The 23,026-nt window shown below is 39.0% G+C and overlaps 1 protein-coding gene across 3 annotated transcripts in view; it reads right to left on the reverse strand.

The window, feature by feature from the left end:
• Positions 1–23,026, reverse strand: part of DOCK11 (dedicator of cytokinesis 11) — a 212,089-nt gene that overhangs the window by 121,944 nt on the left and 67,119 nt on the right. For all 3 annotated transcript variants that reach the window (XM_086388270.1, XM_086388268.1, XM_086388269.1), the window contains exons 7-12: positions 16,212–16,346; positions 13,632–13,809; positions 13,149–13,228; positions 11,580–11,663; positions 6,861–7,001; positions 5,455–5,667 (exon numbers count right to left, since the gene is read on the reverse strand). In XM_086388270.1, coding sequence (XP_086244396.1) covers positions 5,455–5,667; positions 6,861–7,001; positions 11,580–11,663; positions 13,149–13,228; positions 13,632–13,809; positions 16,212–16,346 — 831 coding nt within the window. The remainder of the gene's footprint in view (positions 1–5,454; positions 5,668–6,860; positions 7,002–11,579; positions 11,664–13,148; positions 13,229–13,631; positions 13,810–16,211; positions 16,347–23,026) is intronic.

The following is a 23,026-nucleotide window of genomic DNA, read 5'->3' on the forward strand; positions in this document are numbered from 1 at the left end:
CCCAAAAATAAAGTCTGACACTGTTTCCCCATCTATTTCCCATGAAGTGATGAGACCAGATGCCATGATCTTAGTTTTCTGAATGTTGAGTTTTAAGCCAACATTTTCACTCTCCTCTTTCACTTTCATCAAGAGACTCTTTAGTAGTTCTTCACTTTCTGCCATAAGGGTGGTGTCATCTGCATATCTTGGGTTATTGATATTTCTCCCAGCAATCTTGATTCCAGACTGTGCTTCATCAAGTCCAGCATTTCTCATGATGTACTCTGCATATAAGTTAAATAAGCAAGGTGACAATATACAGCCTTGACATACTCCTTTCCCTATTTGCAACCAGTCTGTTGTTCCCTATCCAGTTCTAACTGTTGCTTCCTAATTTGCATACAGATTTCTCAAGAGGCAGGTCAGGTGGTCTGGGATTCCCATCTCTTTCAGAATTTCCCAGTTTATTGTGATCCACACAGTCAAAGGCTTTGGCATAGTCAATAAAGAAGAAATAGATGTTTTTCTGGAACTCTCTTGCTTTTTCAATGATCCAATAGACGTTGGCAATTTGATCTCTGGTTCCTCTCCCTTTTCTAAAACCAGCATGAACATCTGGAAGTTCACAGTTCACGTACTGTTGAAGCCCAGCTTGGAGAATTTTGAGCATTACTTTCCTAGCATGTGAGATGAATGCAATTGTGTGGTAGTTTGAGCATTCTTTGGCATTACCTTTCTTTGGGATTGGAATGAGAACTGACCTTTTCCAGTCCTGTGGCCACTGCTGAGTTTTCCAAATTTGCTGGCAGATGGAGTGAAGCGCTTTCACAGCATCATCTTTTAGGATTTGAAATAGCTCAACTGGAATTCCATCACCTCCACTAGCTTTGTTCTTAGTGATGCTTCCTAAGGCCCACTTGACCTCACATTCCAGGTATGTCTGGCTCTAGGTGAGTGATCACACCATCATGATTATCTGGGTCCTGAAGATCATTTTTGTATAGTTCTTTTGTGTATTCTTGCCACCTCTTCTTAATATCTTCTGCTTCTGTTAGGTTCATACCATTTCTGTCCTTTATTCATCTGTTCTTTATTTATCTGATACAGATTTGCCTTGAGAGTCCAGGAGACTCTGGCAGAGGCGTGGGTCAGCGATGGCCTACTGCAGGGTTGGAGGTACTGAGTGCAGCAGAGCATGCATTGGATCTTTTGAAGGAGGTCACCATTATCTTCATTACCTGCACCATAGTTTGGCCCTAGGTAAATAATAGGGAGGGAACACAGCCCCATCCACCAACAGAAAATTGGATTAAAGATTTACTAAGGACACCCTGCCCATCAGAACAAGACCCAATTTCCCTCTCAGTCAGTCTCTCCCATCAGGAAGCTTCCATGAGCCTCTTATCCTTCTCCATCAGAGAGCAGACAGACTGAAAACCACAATCACAGAAAACTAATCAATCTGATCACATGGACCACATCCTTGTTTAATTCAATGAAACTATGAGCCATGCCATGTAGGGCCACCCAAGATGGACGGGTCATGGTGAAGAGTTTTGACAAAAGGTGGTCCGCTGGCGAAAGAAATGGCAAACTACTTCAGTTATTCTTGCCTTGAGAACCCCAAGTACAGTATGAAAAGGCAAAAAGATAGGACACTGAAAGATGAACTCCCCAGGTCGGTAGGTGCCCAATATGCTACTGGACATCAGTGGAGAAATAACTCCAGAAAGAATGAAGAGACAGAGCCAAAGCAAACACAACACCCAGTTGTGGATATGACTGTTCATGGAAGTAAAGTCTGATGCTATAAAGAGCAATATTGCATAGGAACCTGGAATATTAGGTCCATGAACCAAGGCAAATTGGAAGTGGTCAAACAGGAGATGGCAAGAGTGAATGTTGACATTCTAGGAATCAGTGAACTAAAATGGACTGGAATGGGTGAATTTAACTCAGATGATCATTATATCTACTACTGTGGGCACGAATCCCTTACAAGAAATGGAGTAGCCATAATAATCACCAAAGAGTCTGAAATGCAGTACTTGGATGCAATCTCAAAAACGACAGAATGATCTCTATTCGTTTCCAAGGCAAACCATTCAATATCACAGTAATCGAAGTCTATGCCCCAACCAGTAATGCTGAAGAAGTTGAAGTTGAAGGGTTCTATGAAGACCTACAAGACCTTCTAGAACTAACACCCAAAAATGATGTCCTTTTCATTATAGGTGACTGGAATGCAAAAGTAGGAAGTCAAGAAACACCTGGAGTAACAGGCAAATTTGGCCTAGGAGTACAGAATAAAGCAGGGCAAAGGCTAATAGAGTTTTGCCAAGAAAACACATTGGTCATAGCAAACACCCTCTTCCAACAACACAAGAGAAGACTCTGCATATGGACATCACCAGATGGTCAACACCGAAATCAGATTGATTATATTCTTTGCAGCCAAAGATGGAGCTCTATGCAGTCAGCAAAAACAAGACTGGGAGCTGACTGTGGCTCAGATCATGAACTCCTTATTGCCAAATTCAGACTTAAATTGAAGAAAGTAGGGAAAACCACTAGACCATTCAGGTATGACCTAAATCAAATCCCTTATGATTATACAGTGGAAGTGACAAATAGATTCAAGGGATTAGATCTGATAGATGGAGTGACTGAAGAACTATGGACAGAGATTCCTGACATTGTACAGGAGGCAGTGATCAAGATCATCGCTATGAAAAAATGCAAAAAGGCAAAACGGTTGTCTGAGGAGGCCTTACAAATAGCTGTGAAAAGAAGAGAAGTGAAAAGCAAAGGAAAAAAGGAAAGATATACCCATTTGAATGCAGAGTTCCAAAGAATAGCAAGGAGAGATAAGAAAGCCTTCCTCAGTGATCAACGTGTTATACATATCAGCATTTAATTACATTCTGCCTAATTTTGCTGCCTGAGGTCTTTCAAACAGACCTAGGTTCAAATCCCACCTTCACCACTACTGGCTTTGCCATGGTAGGCAGCTTACTTAGCCTCCCTGATTTGCAAACCAGTCATAATTATATTTTACAAGACAATCATGTTTACATGAGACATCAGTGGAAGATTCTAGCACACACGAGATATTAAAAAAATGTTGATTTTCTTCCAAACTGGGTTATAAATGGCATGACAGCTGAACACATTGAAGTAAGGCAGCAAATATATCATCGGCTTACAAGGACTTATTTGGAATTGTGTGGAAAATTTTCAACATATAATGCAATAGCAGGTTCTCGAATACTTATAATACTGTTTTGCTCAATCTGTCTTTTAGAAGCACAGGCCATCAGAGTGGAATGTTCATATATGTGACAACCACAGTCGAGTAACAACCCAAGAGAATGAGGGATAACATGGGGAAAAACGACCACAGATCCACAGCCCACAGAGGGGGAGTGACAACACATGTATCAATGAGCATAATCTTTGACACCGAAATGCCCAATGCTAAAAATTTATTCTAGGGAGATAATACAAATGAGCTACAAGGATGCAATAATGCAGCATTATTTATGATATGTCAAAATTAGAAATATCCTAATAAGCTAAATCACCATATCATTCTTTAATAAGAATATAACTGATCCAGAGAGTGATATAGGATGATAAACATGATGTTCAATGAATACAGTAGGTATAAAACAGCAGGACTATAATACAGTTCGTAAGAGCACACATAATGTATATGTGTTTATATATACACAACAGAGATATTTAGAAAAATGTTGGCCAAAATGTTAATAGTTATCATTTATGGGTGGTGATTTTTAATTTTCTTCTTTAGTACTTTTTGTATTCTTTGAATTTTCTACATAATAATGTATTTATCTTTTTAATCAGGAAAAAAAGTAAGTTTTTTTTAAAAATCGGGGAATAACTGTTTTACAATGTTGTCTTGGTTTCTGCTATACAATGCAAATCAGCCATAATTATATGTATGTCTCCTTCCTCTAGAGCCTCCCTCCCCCCTCCCATGCCACTTCTCTAGGTCATCGCAAAGCGCCAGGCTGGGCTCCCTGTGTTATATACACAGCAGCTTCCCACTAGCCAGCTATCTTCCACATGATGGTGTATATGTGTCAGTGCCACTTTCTCAATTCGTCCCGCCCTCTCCTTCCCCTGCTGCGTCCACAAGTCAGTTCTCTACGTCTGCATCTCTACTCCTTCTCTGCATGTGGGTTAATCAGTACTATTTTTCTAGATTCCATATATATGTGTGTGTGTTAATATATGATATTTGTTTTTCTCTTTCTGACTTACTTCATTCTATAGAACAAGCTCCAGGTTCACCCACCTCACTACAACTGACTCAAATTCGTTCCTTTTTATGGCTGAGTAATATTGCATTATACACATGGTTGGTGGGAATGTAAATTGATATAGCCACTACAGAGAACAATATGGACATTCCTTTAAAAACTAGGGATACAACTACCATATGACCCAGCAATCCCACTAATAGGGCATGTATCCTGAGAAAACCACAATTCTAAAAGACACGTGCTTCCCTGGTGGCTCAACTGGTAAAGAATCTGCCTGCAATGTGGGAGACCTGGGTTCGGATCTCTGGGATGGGAAGATCCCCTGGAGAAGGGAAAGGCTACCCACTCCAGTATTTTGGCCTGGAGAATTCCATGGACTGTATAGTCCATGGGGTCGTAAAGAGTTGGACACAACTGAGCGACTCTCACTTTCTTTTCAAAAGACACATGCACCCAAAGTTCATTGCAGCACTATTTACAATAGCCAGGACATGGAAGGAATAACATTTTTATTTGAGGTAAAATAAATCTCCTTACAAAGTGAGCTGCTTTGTTCTGCTTCTTCCTGCATTAGTTCTCTGCAATACTCTAATTTCCTTTCAGTTGCAAAAGTCTAGAAGGCAGACTATCAGTTCTGCTCTGCCTAACCTCTTAAGTCCTCTGGTCTGATCAGAGGTCAAAATGCAAGGGAACTGTTTGGCTCCTTCTGAAGGGGATTCTTTGTATCAGATAGGACGGCTGTGACGACATAAGAACTCCTTGTGTAAGGACTGTTTATGCTCCATTAAAGCTACCTACTCGAAATGGGAATGGGAAAGGGAAGGTTATTTTAGGGTCAACTTTTTCTTCAAAGAAAATAGCCTTTCAGGTACTTATTGCCTTGCTCAAAAGTATGTGCATGAGTCCAGGGGTGTGTCTGTGTCATCTGCATTCCATCTCACAAAATACTTCCTTTGAGATTCCCATCACGTCCCACTTCACTAGGGTATTATTAGCATATTTGCTGTTTTCCCTTTTATTCCCTCCAACTTCAGTCACCAGAAAAACAGCTATACACAGACCCTACAAAAGACGGAATGCCCATGAAAACATTAAAATATTGGCCTGAAACTATGCAAGAAACCAAGGGTCTTTCTGTTTCTTATTCTGAACGTGCTACCAAGACTAAAAGATTCCTTACCTGCTTTATAAAGCGTAACTGAGATTCAGCAATTCCATGAATGAAAGACTCAGGTGAAGAGCCTCTTGGGGTACCATCAGTAGCTGGTTGGCTTGAAGGGCCCCACAGCATTTCACGGACAGATGGGGGATTCAAGTCTACATGGAAGTCGGCTGAAATCTTACAGTTGTTCTTCACATCAAACAAGGCAAGATTAATAAAAAAGGGTTCAACCTGGGAATGAAAACCATTACATTTTTAAACAATGACTTTTATTTTAGGTGGGATGGGGGAGGGACACAAATTACAGAAATTTTTTTTTTATTCTTCAAGTTTCTGTGATTACAGTTCCTTTCTGAGTTCAATATTCAGCTAAAAGTGTATTATGGCTCATTTGCATATGAGAAAGAGCTTTCTAAATAACAGACTCTCAAATTGTAACTTTTGTCCTGTGTAATTTCATAAGTTACAAATTTTTTTAAATGAGTAGAAATCGGAAGCCACACTTAAAGAACATCAATTATTCTATGAATAAATTTTAATTCTCCATAGGCTCATTGAAATTACCTAAAAATACTTTTTCTATATTACAGCTTACTGGATTATACATTTAATAAGAGCTAATATCAGTCAAAATCAAATTACTTGACAAAAGCTTTGCCCCATCAGCATTTTGGAAGACATGATTCCTCTCTACAGATGGCATTTGAAAGCTGGTCACAAAGAGAAATTTCATGCCAGATGGCATAAAGATTAACCCTTTACACACCGAGAGTCTGCTAGTGTATCTCAGCTACTTCATAAGAGAATAAATCATCACTGGATACTTTTCAAACATAAACTAGAACTCCCTTCCCCACCCCCCCACAAAAAAAAGAAAACAAAAAAGGTGAACAGAAAATGCAGTCTTTTGGGCGATTTTACATTCATAGTTTCAAGTATTCCTAAGCAGCTCAAATGATCTGTGACAGCTAATAATTAGAATTTTCTGTGCAGAACACAATGAATTCACTCGATGAGAATAGTGAGTGAGACAAGCTGACTGAACAGCCTCTGTGTTCCTTCATGATTTTGGTGTTCCTTATTCATGGCTATGAGTCAATTTCACAGAAGTCATATTCTCTAGTAAAATTTACAAATTTGAGGACTTTCCAGGTTCTGGAGATATGTCCCTCCTGAAGGTCAAGAGCCTACCTACTCTGGTATTTTGAATAGGTAAGACTTTCATGAATCCTCTTAAGATGAAAACATATTCCTATCCTGGCAAAAGAAAGACAAATAAAATTCTTCCATGTTAAATTTATTGTAACATGTAGCAATGGAATTTTCACCCAGTAAATTAGTTCTCAGCAAAAACAAAACAAAACAAAACAGTAATTTCTTTAATGTACTGGTTTAAGGGAGGTAGAAGAAAAAGTCATACATACGTTTGTGGGTGGTCCTTTTGCATTGTCTCCAACTTGACCCAAGATATTGAACATTAAATCATGGCAATTTACCAAGAAACGTTTATTGCACTTTTCCTCAAATGGCTTTATATCAGGTTCAATTCCTGAAAAGTCCAACCTCTAAAAAACAGATAATATGAATCATTTCTCTCCCAAAATAGAATTCACATGAATTCACATAGATCTCTAAGTAAAACTTGCAAAATCTAACAGATCTCTGTCCATTCTTCATTTGAACTCTTAACTTTTTTCAATGAGCCTTTGTAGTGTTCTTACACTAAGGTTCTAACACTGAAATAAATCCCTGCCTCACTCCTGACCCTGCTCCTCTGATTTCATCTCCTACCACTCAAGCCTGCCCCCTCCCTCTGTTTCAGCTCCACCAGCCTCTTTGGTTATTTTTCCAGCACACCAAGTACACTCCCACCTCAGGACCTTTGAACTTGCTGTTCTGTCAGGAACTCTCTTTCCCCAAGATAGATGCATGGTTTACTCCCTCATTTCATTCAAGTCTCTAATCAATTGGCAGTCTCAAAGACAGACTTTCCTTAACTCCCTATATAGAATTATATACTCTCTGACAGCCTATACTCCCTTTCCTTAATTAAGTTTCTAACATTATTTTTAACATTTACTTCATTATTTATTGTTTGTCCTCCCCACAAAATACTGTGTTCCAGGATGGTAGGAATTTTGTTTCTTTTCTGAGCTGTGCATGAAACAAATTTGACATGAATGGATATGGGAGGCAAGAATAATACCATAGCCTCTAACTTGGAAGATTCAGTAGATTGCGATGTTATAAACTTAGTTGTGAAATAAAAATGAATAGCAGATATAAGGGGAGGGTGAATAGAGACAATGACTTCAGTTTAGGATATACTGAGTTTGAAAGGATACAAGTAACTGGTTAGAAAATAGGGAAGGTGTGGGTTGGAGATCTGGATTTCAGAATCAGTGGCAACTAGGGTGAGGAGGATGAGGCTGGAACCCTGGGGACCACCTACACTGAAATGATGGACAGAGGGTGAGGCGTGTACATAGGAAACAAAACCACTGAGCTCAGCTTCTAACAGAGCTGGAGGATGAATCCTGGCTGCCACTGAGATATATTTTTTAAATTATTCGTACTTCAAAAAAAGTTTAAAAGAAGATACTGAGAGTCAAGAAATTCCTCCCAGCAGGGGAGGAATCTGTCCCCCTCCCCCGCCCCAAAGAAACTCACTGAATCCCCCTTCAGCTCACCCAGCTCAGGCGATCTGAGTTCATCTGTTCACTCTGATTGTCTGAACAGATTCACATTCTGTTCACAAATGTAAGAAAAAGTATAGACTGTGGCACAACTTACTATACTTTCAATAAGACCAGAGAGAGGGTAGATGGGAAGTGACTGGATGAATCTGAGCAGAATATATTGCCAGTATGGAAAAGTCAAGCCAAGAAACACAAGAATTTTTCTCAATTGCCTGAGTAATTCAAGCCAAAACAGGTATTGTGCCTGAAGAGTCTTAGATAATTATAGCTGTTCTGACCTTGACTGCGTCACTGACAAAACTCCCCTTAAAAGGGCCTAAAGTATAATATTTGTACCTGAAAGCATAATTTTTTCCCCTAGAGTCTATTTATCTACAAATGTGTGGGACTAGACAGCTCCCTCTTGAACACTTATCTATCTGTGGAGCCAGCAAAGGCAAGTCATTGCCATGGAGATCAATTCTAATTTCCGCCCATTTATCTGCTCTCCTTTCGAGCTTACTCAGACAGTGGAATGTGAAAGAAAACTGGACTAAACCACTCCAGCCCCCTTTCTCTTCTGAGGCCTGTGCGTGCAAATGTGGGGACATACGGCCTTCTCTAGGAGTTCAAAGTCAGAACCATCTCCTTCAGTCAGTGTTTCTTTATTCTCTACAGTCAGTGGTAGAAAACTCGTCTCTGGACACTGAACTCTGACCATAAGGGAAGGTTGATATTATCGGATGGCCTGCCTACCTAGAAATGTACACACAACCTGGATTTCTCTGTGGTAAAATTGGCCTTCCGTAATTAACACTGAATTCAATTTTTGCTCAAACTTTCATCTCAACTGTAAATTTTTCTCTCACTGTAGCTCACTGATAAACAAACATAAAATCAGTTCTGCTGCATGACCACAAAAACACTACACCACAAATTTTTTAAATACATTGGATGGAGTTTCAACCACAGTCAATTGGCTTCTTTGTATACAATCAAAGAGTCTGACATGTTCAATTAGAGTGCAATCAAGATGGCGGGGGGGGCGGTGCACGGGACAACAAGTGAATCAAAGGCTCAGACATGGCTCAAACAAGTAAATTTCTGAATTAATATCTTAGAACTAACATTCCCAAGGCCTGCTATACACTTTCTGGAAAAAAATTATAGAACTTACACAAATAATATAATAGTGCTATGGGGGAAAAAAGATGAAACATTTAAAATGAATTTTCCCCAGATAATTTTATTTTTTCATGTAGTATTTTTATTAAGGAAAAACTTCTGCATTATTGATAGACTACATACTTTTTCCATTTCAGACTAAAAGAATTTTAGTTAGAAAAATGTTTGAAGCAAAAGAAACACAATCTATCTTCCCAAAATTATTTTATATTTTATTGCTACATATTCACCGAGAAAAAAACTATAATGCTTATATAATGCATACTATTTAAAAATTCCATAGATTTTAATTAGAAATCTCATGTAGAAAACCCCTTCATGGATCACAGCCTTGTCATGGCAAAGAGGCTTGCGTAACTCTGTGAATCTATGAGCCATGCCATGTAGGACCAACCAAGACAAACAGGACAAGGTGAAGAGTTCTGACAAAACGTGGTCTACTGGAGGAAGAATGGCAACCCACTCCAATATTCTTGCCACGAGAACTCCATGAATGGTAGTAAAAGGCAAAAACATATGAAACCAGAAGATGAGCCCCCCCAGATCAGAAGCTGTCCAATATGCTACTGGGTAAGAGCAGAGGGCAATTACTAATAGCTCCAGAAAGAATGAAGAGGCTGGGCCAAAATGGAAACAACACTCAGCTGTGGATATGTCTGGTGGTAAAAGTAAAGTCCAGTGCTATAAAGAACAATATTGCATAGGAACCTGGAATGTTAGGTACATGAATCAAGGTAAATTGGAGGTGGTCAAGCAGAAAGAGGATGGCAAGAGTGAACATTGACATTTTAGGAATCAATGAACTAAAATGGACGGGAATGGGTGATTTAACTCAGATGGCCATTATATCTACTACTGTGGGCAAGAATCCTTTAGAAGAAATGGAGTAACCCTCACAGTCAACAAAAGAACGTGAAATACTGAGACATTACTTTACTGACAAAGGTCTGTATAGTCGAACCTATGATTTTTCCAGTAGTTGTGTACAGATGGAAAAAGCTGGACCATAAAGAAAGCTAAGTGCAGGAAAATTGATGCTTTTGAATTGTGGTGCTGGAGAAGACTCTTGAGAGTACCTTGGACAGCAAGGAGATGAAACCAGTCAATCCTAAAGGAAATCAATCCAGAATATGCATTGGAAGGACTGATGCTGCAGCTGAAACTACAATACTTTGGCCACCTGACACAAAGAGCCAACTCATTGGAAAAAAACCCTGATGCTAGGAAAGATTGAAGGCAAAAGGAGAAGGGGGTGGCAGAAAATGAGATGGCTAGAATGGACATGAATTTGCTCAAACTCTGGGAGACAGTGGAAGACAGATGAGCCTGACTTGCTGCAGTCCATGGGGTTGCAAAGTGTCAGATAGTACTTAACAACTGAACAACAATATGTAGAAATACTGAAAAGAAAACCAAAAGATTCATCTTCCCTCAAGTATTTTATTTTCTTGTGAAGTATTTTCCATTAAGAAAAATATCTGTAAAATTTAGACATGGTAGAAGTTTACCATTTTTAAAAATTGGTAATTTAGTTGGAAAATATCATGGAATTACCTAAATCAGAAGAAAATATGAAAAAGAATAGATACATGTATATGTATGACTGAATCACTCTGTTGTACACCTGAAACTAACACAACATTGTTAATCAACTATACACAAATATAAAATATAAATTAAAAAATAAAAGGTAAAAAGAATCATGGAACTAAATATTAACTACATATTTAGTAGTATCTTAATACTAAAAGTGCCTCACTCTCGTGAAAGAGACTAAAATACACATGTGCACATAAATTTGCACTTTCCTGGATCGCTTTCCCTCTGAAGTGAGATTAAACCAGACATGAAAATTATCCCAGTTCTACAGGCCTACATCAAAAATGGAAAATAAACATGTCTCATATGATGTGGTGTTCCTTATACTATACATTTTCACTGATACTGGATCACAATTGTATTTAATGTGTTAAAAGCACTGAAACCATTGTTAAAGATTCTTTAATTTATTGACTTTGAAGAGTAAGATGAAGTGAAAACAATATAAAGAATTGAGAGGAATATATATATACACACACATATATACAGTTCCAAACTATTTGTATATTTTCAGCCCTCCTAGTGAAATTAGTTATTAAGCTACCTATTCAAAGCAACCAAGACAAAAAAATATAAAGCAATAAATATATGCCCAGTAGTTCAAAAATCAGTGATTTAAACATTTCAGACACTGTTTATCTGAATAAGCAACAATTATTTAAAGCAATATATCATTAATACCTGAACTTCTGAATCGAAAGAAAAGAGATTCTGTCTTCCATCTCCTCTACTGAGCTTGTTTAGTTGTTCAGTTTCTCTTCCATACTAAAATTGAAACAGACAAATATATATATATATATATATATATATACACACACATATACACGTGTTGATCATTACTTCATTTCCTTCAAAACAGTATTAAATGCCATTTAATGATCTAGTTTATGAGAAACTAGCAGCTTGACACAGCTTCAAATATACACTCTTCTCCACTTCCAAGTACTTAAGGTGGATACAGAATGCTTGCTGTGCAGAGTTACAGTCACAGTTACAGTTACAGTTACAGTCGACCTGTGCTATTAATCAAGTATTTACACTTTCTATACACTTTTTTAAGACCAAGAATATTATTCAACCCATAGTACAAAAAAGAAATACAAGAGACTTGTGATATAAAAGAGAATTAACAAGAGAACTAATCCATGGTGCTACTCATCCATGATATATATAATATATATATATAAATCCATGAGTATATATGTTACATATATATATATGTATATTATATACAATTCTGATTCTATCACTTTAGGAAAAAAAAAACATAATGGGCTCTATGGTCTGAAATAACAAAGACTCAAAGAGAACACATTAAAATCTACAGGGGATCATGAGTGTGTTTCAAAATTTTTGAAAATATATTAACATTGAAGCTTAAGAGAATGGTAAATTTAAAACAGAAAAAAGTAACATCTAAATCTGTATAAGTTAATAGCTCAGGAGGAGGAATAAAGCAAAAATATAAATAGGTTTGGCAAGGATTTAAATGGAGAAATAGGGTATAACCTCCTAATCTAGTATAGAGTCCACAGAATAAAATATGTAACCTAGTAAGACAGACATGATAATCACCTCTACACTTTCAAAGCGGGCTCATTTCAAACACCAAAGAACAGAGTAATCAACACAAATGATGTCTGTTAACCAAAATCCTTATCTGATAAAATTATTCATATACATATAGATAGGCATTCACATACAGACAGACTCTGATTTTCATATGAAATTAACATATACAAACAATTAGACTGAATATCATGTTCAATCTGCATCAATAGCTCCTTGAATGAATAATATTTAGTGTATGAATGACATATAGTAATTAAACTGAATGTGGAGAAGGAAATAGCAACCCCCTCCAGTATTCTTCCCTGGGAAATCCCATGGACAGTAGGAGGCTGGTGGGCTACAGTCCATGGGGTCCTAAAAAAGTCCGATATGACATAGCGACTAAACCAGAACAATACACTTAGTAAGAAATAGCAGATAAAATTAATATTCATAAGAATCTAGTAGCATTTCTTGGAACCTAGGGAAAAAAAATAACACTTTCCAAACTGTTAGTTGGTACTGAGCAGGTCCAACCTGAGCAGTGTACTTGTCTTTTGTAATCTCTACCTGTTTCACTAATTTGTTGCGATTTTGAACTTAGAAATGACATTGCCAAATGGAATCCAGCATTACAGCCTTAATATGCAGGATTAACACTGTCTCACTTGAAGGTAAGTTGTAGTAACAAAGGTGTACCTTCATCAGTTCCGGATGCATGCTCCTTTCCAAACTGGCCATGATGTTCTCGGCTTTTCCTTGGCTGCTAGGTTCATCATCTGAAAATTCATTAAAAGCAGATGTTCTAAACCATGCAGACCATTAACAATCACCTAAGAGGAATATCCTAACTATCTCTCTCTCCCACCCCAATCTCTCCTACTAGATTTATTACAAAGAATTTTGATTATGAAAGCACTGGGAAAACTTTAATGGACTTTTGAAAATCTGCCATGAATCCCCTATCTGTTTTCAGTCTGGTTATATTTCACATGTCAGAGCCAATGGAACATCAACTCTTTAAAAAAAAGAAAAACCTATCAACCTCCACAGTCACTTTTAATGAAGAAGTAGGTCAACCCTCACGAATAAGAGTTCCATATTCACCCTACACAAAGGACATTCCCATGGATTAAACACGAGGGCTTTACCTCAATAACGAATTATTAAAAAAATTCTGACCTTGTGATATTTCCACCGTCTCCTTTTTCTCTTGCACTAAACTGTCAGTATTGATTTGAATAATCTTTTTCAAAGTTATCAACCATTCCTCCATTTCCTGCTCAGTTTCAGCAGCCAGATAATGGCTATACTTATCTAACATCTTGAGTTCAAAAGCATGACGGCGCATTTTGGGGCACTGGAGGGAAAAAAGAAGAGGTATGTGTTCAGTTAGTTTAGTTACCCTTTTAATACTAGATTTCATTAGTTTATTTTTACCTCAGCTCAGCACACATGTATGTCAATACTTTCATGAAATAATTGCTTCTTTCAACAAGGAACAGAAATTCCAAGACAATGTAAAGACCATGTCAAACATCTTTTTTATTCCCCTTAGTATTGAGCACTGGAGAAGGAAATGGCAACCCACTCCAGTATTCTTACCTGGAGAATCCCATGGACAGAGGAGCCTGGTGGGCTGCAGTCCATGGGGTCACGAGAGTCGGACACGACTTAGCGACCAAAGCACCACCAGTATTGAACATGGAAGTATAAGCACAAAGCTGATATAAAATACTACATGTTGAGTGGGTATTATCATTTAAGGCCTTCTGACATCCTTCACATTTAAATAATCAAACTAACTCGACAAAAATAAGCCAATGTTTTACTATTTCCACCCTGCTGGAAGTTTTCCTGACATATTTATAGATTTTCAAAAGCAGTCCTTAAAAACAAGCTCAAATGTGACCTGAAATAAATCTGGTAGCTGCTTTATATCACACCATAAAATACAATATCGCTATCTAGTTCATTTTCATCACAGTATGAAAGAAGTATAAAAGAAGACTGTAGTTGGTTCATATTAAAGTGTGGTTCTCAATAAAAATGATGGAAATGGCCTAGACTGAATCCTAGCACACAAGAAAAGAAAAGCCTCTTCCTTTCATCAAACATGATGACACCTTCTTTTATATTACCGCTTTCTCTGTCATGACAAAAGAAGTCTGTCCCCTGCTCTCAAACCTCAGCCTTAATTTCAAGGAAGGCTCATGAATCAATAATTTTCCACTGCATGGTCATTATTCAGGAAGGATCCAAGAAAGTCCCTCCTTCTCATCTTCAAAGTATAGTAAAGAATGATTAAACTGCTGTAGCAAGTCCTAAAGATTTATATATTTGAAAATATTTGGGAGGAGGGAATCATAAATAGAGGAGAAATCAGAGCCTGGGAGCCCCAGTAAAGGAAGGTCAAACTGTACTAGAGCTAATTGAGAAAATGTGGGAATTGTATGTGCCTTCTTCTTTCCAGAAATATAAGAAAGCTGTCACACATATATATTGGGTTGGCCAAAAAGTTTGTTCCGTTTTCTGTAATGTTACAGAAAAAAACAAATGAACTTTTTGCCAATTCAATGTATAAAAGAAGGTACCTTCTATTCACATAGATCATTGTATATTATATTTTAAAGTGTTTTTTCATTTGCTTCTCATGATAATCTCACTTAATAAAGTGAGGAGATATTATTAATCACACTTTACACCTCTGTAAACTAAGATTCAGGTAGGTTGGGGGTGTTGAACCGACATCTCCTGCCTCCCAATCAACGCAGTGCCCCTTCTAGTCGACCAGGCCAGGCTGGCTCTGTAGTCTTGGCTCCTATTGCTTGGTCAATCAACTTCCTACTTAATCATCTCTCTGTCCTCTCCTCCCCACCCTGTACATACTAACCCTAACATCCATGCCCCCTCAGTGACTCAAATCAGCAAACATGTATTAAGCCCCTACTGTATATACAACTTACCTAATTATTATAAGGGGCTTGGACATGAATATGACATGGTCTCTATAATGGAACAAGGAATGGGAATAATTCAGCACAGTGGTAGCACAGGGGAGCTGGAGCATAGTTCCACTTAGTGGGAGTGAGTGTGAGGAAGAAAACAAAAAATGTTTTCATGGTACAAGGCCCATTTGAGCTAAGTCTTAAAAGATAAGGTTCAAACAGGAAGTATGTGCTGGGCAGAGGAACAAATATAAGAAAGGCACATGTGTGTGACACTCTGTGGAGTGCTTAGCCTGGAGTGATGAGAGCACAGAATGTATGAGGGGGGTGCCGGGGGTGGGGGTGGGGGGTTAGTAGGAAAAGTCAAATCACCATGGGCCTGCAATGCCCTGGTAGGATCTTTAGAGCTCACTCTGCAAGACAGTAAATCAAGAGCCAAAAGGTTTTGAACAGACGAGTGAAGGACCCCATCTATATCTCAGGAAGATGGAGTGGAGCATGGCAACGCAACAGAAGGCAGAAGACAAGACTCTAGACAAGAGAGGATAAAAGAGAGAACAGGAGGAAGACAGTGAGAATGGAAAGAAGGTGAGGGATTGAAGAGGCACTTTGGAGCAGACTCCAGAGGATCGCGAAAGCACTTGAATGGCAGCACAGAGGGAGACTGGGATTCTGAAGAGGATTCCGAGTGTCTAGTATGCACGTTTTGATAGGTGGAGAGGCAATTCATCAAGGCAGAAAAGTACTGAGGTTCTTAATAGATCAACAACCCTCTTCCAGAATGAGAAAGAAATATTACCTCCATGAGCCCTACCTGAACAACATCGATGCAAGCATCCAAGTAGATGCAACCTTTAGATTCTTTTGAATTTTTCTCATCTTTATAGGAATTGAGAATATACGAACCATCAGGAAGCTGAGTTAAGTAAAAATACCGTCTCTTGAACACCTATGGGGGAAAAACCAACAATGACACATTTGTTACATATACACGGCATCTGAACAAAACACCTTGATGGGTTTGCCACAGACATTATATCCGGATAATTTGCAGACAACTTGGAGAAGTCATTAGGAATCAGCATGATCTTCACTTTCTTAAGATGGAGAGCTTGAAGTCAAGTGGTTTAACTCTCAGCCAAGTATCTGGAGAAATTTTAACTCTTTATAGTTTATAAAGCATTTATGTATATGAATCACTATCCATTTCATTACAGCATCCTTTTCCTGTTTAATTGCAAACCATAACTGGATTCTTATTATTTCATTCACATCACTACAAATCCAAGTTGTATGTATATATACAGTATATATATACTTATATGTACATTATATATATATATATATATATGTAATATACACACACACACCCTGTATCATGTACTTATATCTCACCTGTAGACCTTACTGCACTCACTTATGCTGCTCCAGGGTCCCTATTCCTGAAAGTCCAGCTTAGAAAGTACTCACAGGGAAACACTGAGCACCACCACTTGCTACAAGTTGCTGCTGAAAGCCCTGTAGGCTGAGAAGTGCGTTAAAAGGCCCAATGGGATTAGCCCATCCATTTGAAATCAGGGATTAATAGTAAGGAATACCCTTGCTACAACTCACAGTGAAATCCACAGGAATTGGAGAAGAGCTGGAAGACAGCCTGATGCATTTATTCTTCCCTCTGCATGTGTGCATGCTCAGTCGCTTCAGTTGTGTCCAACTCTTTGTGACCTTCTGGACTGTAGCTCTCCAGGCTCCTCTGTCCATGGGATTTCTCCAGGCAAGAATACTGGAGTGGGTTGCTGTGCTTCCTCCAGGGGATCTTCCCGACCCAGGGATCAAACGCACATCTCTTACATCTGCTGCATTGGCAGGCAGGTTCTTTATCACTAGCACCATCTGGGAAGCCCCTCTGGGCTTCCTTGGTAGCTCAGTTGGCTAAGAATTTACCTGCAGTGCAGGGGACCCCAGTTTGATTACTAGATCGGGAAGACCACTCCAGTCTTCTTGGGCTTCCCTGGTGGCTCAGTTGGTAAACATCTGCCTGCAATGCTGGAGAACTGGGTTCGATCCCTGGGTTGGGAAGATCCCCTAGAGGAGGGCATGGCAATCCACTCCAGTGTTTTTGCCTGGAGAATCCCCAAGGACAGAGGAGCCTGGTGGTCTGCAGACCATGGGGTCACAAAGACTCAGATGCTGCCTCTCTATTCTCCCTTAAAAAGAGTCTTGGACCTGCTGAAGGAGGTGGGAAAGGGGGATTCAGAGCTCTCTGATTCAAAGTCTGTGGCAGAAGCCACAGACTGCAAGATATGTCTAGCATTTGTTATAGTAAAATTCCCCAGGACAAGAGATCTAAAATGATTTCAGGGTGGGAATGGGGAGACAGACTAGGAAATAGCCTCTTGATGATCCTATTGAAGAAATGCATTCCTATGCATCTTGTCTTACAGAAGTCAGTTTTCAGATTTAAGCCTGCTGTTTTCAATAACCCATATGACTATCCAGTATGATCTCTGACTATTTTAAGAACTTTAATTAAGGAAAGAGTAGTATTTGGCAAGATTATTCTTGAAAACTACTTAACTTCTGGCAAAGTATCCAAAATATCAACAATTTATTTCTCTATGGCATGAGTAGGCAAAATATAAAAATATGTTAAACGGCATTTCCTTTAAGGAAAACCAGTAAAAAAGAAATCATATGCTTGTGGTTATTTTTGACTTGTTCAAATACCATTGATTTTGGAATGAATGACAAAAATATACCAGTATGAGGAACACCCTAACAGGTTAGACTGGTAAATGCTTATAGCATCTATTTCAGAAAGGGGCTGTGTGGGCTATATGGAATCAGTAGAAAGAAGTTCAAGCAGAAAAATACCAGTTTGGATGCCAATCAAGTAAATATTACTGTTTTACAAAGGTATAGAAAGTATGTGTGTGTGTCTCTGTGTGATCTCATTTTACCCACATTTAAGTTTACTGCAACTGTAACTGAAGAAATCTAGATCCATATACAAGGAAAAAGTTAATCATAAAGGTCATTATATATGTGTCTGTGTATATATATATTGCTTATTTTTATGACAATAGTTCATATCTGTTATTAAATTGATGGAACCAGACCTAAAATGACACAGTTCAAAATTTCACATGAACAGAATACTACTTCTTAAAAGTTATCACAAAAACTATGTATGATAAAAATAAATTTTCCAGGCAAACCTAGATCAGTCTTCTGGACTCTGTGGGAGAGGGAGAGGGTGGGGAGATTTGGGAGAATGGCATTGAAACATGTAGAATATCATGTATGAAATGAGTCGCCAGTCCAGGTTCGATGCACGATACTGGATGCTTGGGGCTGGTGCACTGGGACGACCCAGAGGGAGGGTATGGGGAGGGAGGAGGGTTCAGGATGGGGAACACAGGTATACCTGTGGCGGATTCATTTCGATATTTGGCAAAACTAATACAATATTGTTAAGTTTAAAAATAAAATAAAATTAAAAAAAAATTACAACCAGATTAGAATCTGAACCATGGTCAACTCTACTCAAGGTTCATAGACTCAGTGGTACAGTCTATAGAATCCACTGGCAGAGTCCTTAACCAGCACCAGAGGAAATAAAGATACAGAGCAAATCAGTTGTGGCACAGAGTCAAATTATAGCCTGCAAAATTTGTTTCATGTACAGCTGCCTCACCAAGCAAAGACGCTTCATGGCAGCCGGCACTTCCAATATTAGCAAGGCACGATCATTACAATAGAGATGGAAAGGGATCTGAAATTACAGTCAGTCAGTTCCTGTAACACTGCAATTATGTCTAAATGTGACACTGAGGTAGGAATGTAGCTTGCAGATCTGGGAAGAGAGCAGATGCCTGGAATCGCAGATCTTGAGTCTCACCCAGCACTCCTGCTCCCCAGCAGTGCAACTGTCCTCACGACTTGCCTCGGTTGTAAAGCGATGGGATCAGACTACATGATCTGTAACCTCCTTTTTTTTCATTATCTACATATAACTTTATTGGAAATGAACAAATAACATACCTGCCTTCCCAGCTGGGGGCCACAATGCCCAAGTGATTTCCTACACAGGCTTAAATCATACAGTCTGCACAGTAAGGAAGTTTCTTAAAGTCATTTCTATAGACATCAGACTGTCCCCACAACAGATCCATAAGATCTCTAAGATTTCTTTTCATTCAAATATTTTATGATATATGTTGGGTCTCAACTTCTGGGAAGCTTTTAAGATACTTTTCAAAGAAGAAAGGAATATCTTAAATCTCTCAGTTCAGTTCAGTCACACAGTCATGTCCAACTCTGCGACCCCATGGACTGCAGCATGCCAGGCTTCCCTGTCCACCACCAACCCCTGGAGCTTGCTCAAACTCATTTCCTTTGATTTGGTAATACCATCCAACCATCTCATCCTCTGTCGTCCCCTTCTCCAGCCTTCAATCTTGCCCAGTATCAGGGTCTTTACCAATGACTAAGTTCTCCGCATCAGGTGGCCAAAGCATTGGAGCTTTAGCTTCGGCATCAGTCCTTCCGATGAATATTCAGGACTGATTTCCTTTAGGATTGACTGGTTTGATCTCTTGCAGTCCAAGGGACTCTCAAGAGTCTTCTCCAACACCACAGTTCAAAATCATCAATTCTTCAGTGCTCAGCTTTCTTTATGGTCCAACTCTCATATCCATACATGACTACTGGAAAAAGCATATCTTTGACTAGACAGACCTTTGTCAGCAAAGTAATGTCTCTGTGCTATCTAGATATGTCATAGCTTTTCTTCCAAGGAGCAAGCATCTTTTAATTTCATGACTGTAGTCACCATCTGCAGTGATTTTGGAGCCCAAGAAAATAAAGTCTATCACTGTTTCCATTGTTTCCCCATCTATTTGCCACGAAGTGATGGGACCAGATGACACAATCTTCAGTTTTTGAATGTTGAGTTTTAAGCCAGCTTTTTTACTCTCCTCCTTCATTTTCATCAAGAGGCTCTTCAGTTCCTCTTCACTTTCTGCCATTAGGATAGTATCATTTGCATATCTGAGGTTATTGATATTTCTCCCAGCAATCTTGATCCCATCTTGTGCTTTATCCAGCCTGGCATTTCGCATGATGTACTATGCAAATGAGTTAAATCTCTCATATGGAATCAAAAGGGAAATCAGAAACATGACTTTATAAATTTATATAAATGTGGGATTCCCCAGGTGGTGCTAGTGGTAAAGAATCCACCTGCCAATGCAGGAGACATAAAAAACTCAGTTCGATCTCTCGGTCAGGAAAATCCCCCAGAGGAGGTAATGGAAAACCACTCCAGTATTCATGCTGGGAGAATCCCATGGGCAGAGGAGCCTGGCAGGCTATAGTCCACTGGGTTGCAAAGAGTTGGACATGACTGAGCATCTGAGCACAAAATATACTTATTTATTTGGCTGTGCCAGGTCTTGGTTGCAGGATACAGGATCTTTAGTTAATGGCATATGAACTCTTAGGTGCAGCATGTGAGATCTAGTTCCCTGACCAGGGACTGAACCCAGACTCCCTGCATTGGGAAAGCAGAGTCTTAGCCACTGGATCAACAGGGAAGTTCCAGAAACATGACATTTTTTAATGTTGTTATTTAGAGTACAGGTTTACCTTGGTATTTTTTTCCATTTTGAAAAGAAGACAGCTGTTAAAATAATGACTATATAGAACAGTGGTAATTACTCTATATCATACCTTTCATCTGATGGCCTCAAGTTCTTTGTAACCAGGAGCTAATTTTTTTAATGTCACTTGGGGATTAGCGTCTTTATCCACATGTTATCTAACAGCAAACTAAGAGACTAAGAACTCACTCAAGTTCACATGGGCAAGGCGATGGCAGAACTAGGATCACAATCATAGGACAATGACAAAAAATCCTGCCCAAACCTTCCAATGGCTTCCCATTGAGATTAGAATAAGACCTGAAATCCTCCCTATAGCCTGGGATGACGTGCATGCTCTGGCCTTGGGTTACCTCATGGACTTTATTTCTAATTATGCAGCTACACTGGCTTACCTGCTGTTCCTCAAACAAAAAAGTGTCCTTTGGACCTTTACGCTTTATGTCCCCTTGGCCTGGAAGTCTCTTCCCCCACATATCCACAGCTTCTTTCAGGTCTTCGCTTGACTCTTACCTCCTCTGAAAGGCTTTCTGTGACTACCTGCCCTCGTGGCAGCATCTTATTTTATCTTTTTCATAGAATCATCACTATTCAAATATATCTTATTCATCTATGTATCTATTTGCTGTCTCTTTTAAAACGATTAAGGTCCACATCTCATCCACAGCTATAGCCCTAGTACCTGAGACAGTGCCTGGAACGCAATAAAATTTTGCAAAATGAATGAGGAATGAATGAATAATTCATTCCCCAGTGCAGATTCTCCAGTGGTTTCATACAATAGAAGGGTGTCTCTCTGTAATGTCCATATTCTTCTTCCTCTTCTCCCATTTTATTATGTTTCCTAGATGGTGAACACAGCTGAAAATTCCCCACTTAACTCAGTGAAAAGCATGAATCCTGACCAGTGGCTTACCCAGACCACCCAGAAGAACAAAACAGAGTTAGCCAAAGGAGATTATTCTCTGGCATCAGGTTCTGCCAAGTATCTTGAAGGCCCTGAGCTATTCAGAGAACAACCTTTTGAACATTTACCCCACACGACCCTTTCTGGAGCAGGAACAAAGGGTTCGGGTTAATTCAATGATGGAAAGCAGGGAGGTTTGAGCACCTAGTATTCTCAAATTAGGAGAGCCTTTTATCATTTTACGTAACAAATCTCAAGGGTGTTTAACCTATGTGTGTTCCCTAGAGGGTAATTATGTACTGTTAAATTCAATGAACCAGGAGCCCTGAGAAAGGATGGTCCGAAGGCTTTGTTAAAGTTAGGTGGGCCAGGAGCAATGTAGAAATCAGGAGGGGGAAATTTACCTGACTCATCTCTCAGAATAGGGAAGAAGAGGCAGCGAGGAAAAGAAGAAAGCAGGAGAATAGGAGACACACTGGGTCTGAGAACTATTCAAAGCAAAGATGAAAGAAATAATGGGGAAGAAAATCCCATAACTTATCAGAAAATTGAGTTGCCGTTAATGACACCAGACTGTTGGGAACGTCACCCTGCTAAAGCACCCCTACCCATAGGTTGGCAACCTAATATATCACTTATGACTCTCTACCATATTATTTTACAGTCCTACCAGGTTTTAATATACTACATAGGTGTACCCTCTGGACAACTGGTTAAAAACCAAATAGCTTTACTTACATAATTCTATCATATCTGGGCCCTGGAAAATTTTTTTAACTATTTAGTTTGAAGCAAAGTCTAAAAAGAGGGGTCTACAACCCACCCTTCTCATTAGAGACAAATTAATTTATTGTCTTTCTTGGGGCATGTCATGGCCCTGCTCAAATTTCCAATGACCCCCAGTTACCCACATACGTGGTAAGGCTCCCATGCCTGATCTGACATTCAAGGCACTCCCACAGCCCTATTAATAATATAAAATAATACCGATCTGTGACATCTGTGGAGTGCCTACTACATTACAGTTCTGACTAAGTGCTTCTTTCATATCAGTGAAAT

Source organism: Bos grunniens, chromosome X (assembly GCF_055505025.1).
Source record: "Bos grunniens cultivar Pamir isolate PY7600 chromosome X, Bosgru_T2T1.0, whole genome shotgun sequence".
Classification (NCBI taxonomy): Eukaryota; Metazoa; Chordata; class Mammalia; order Artiodactyla; family Bovidae; genus Bos; species Bos grunniens.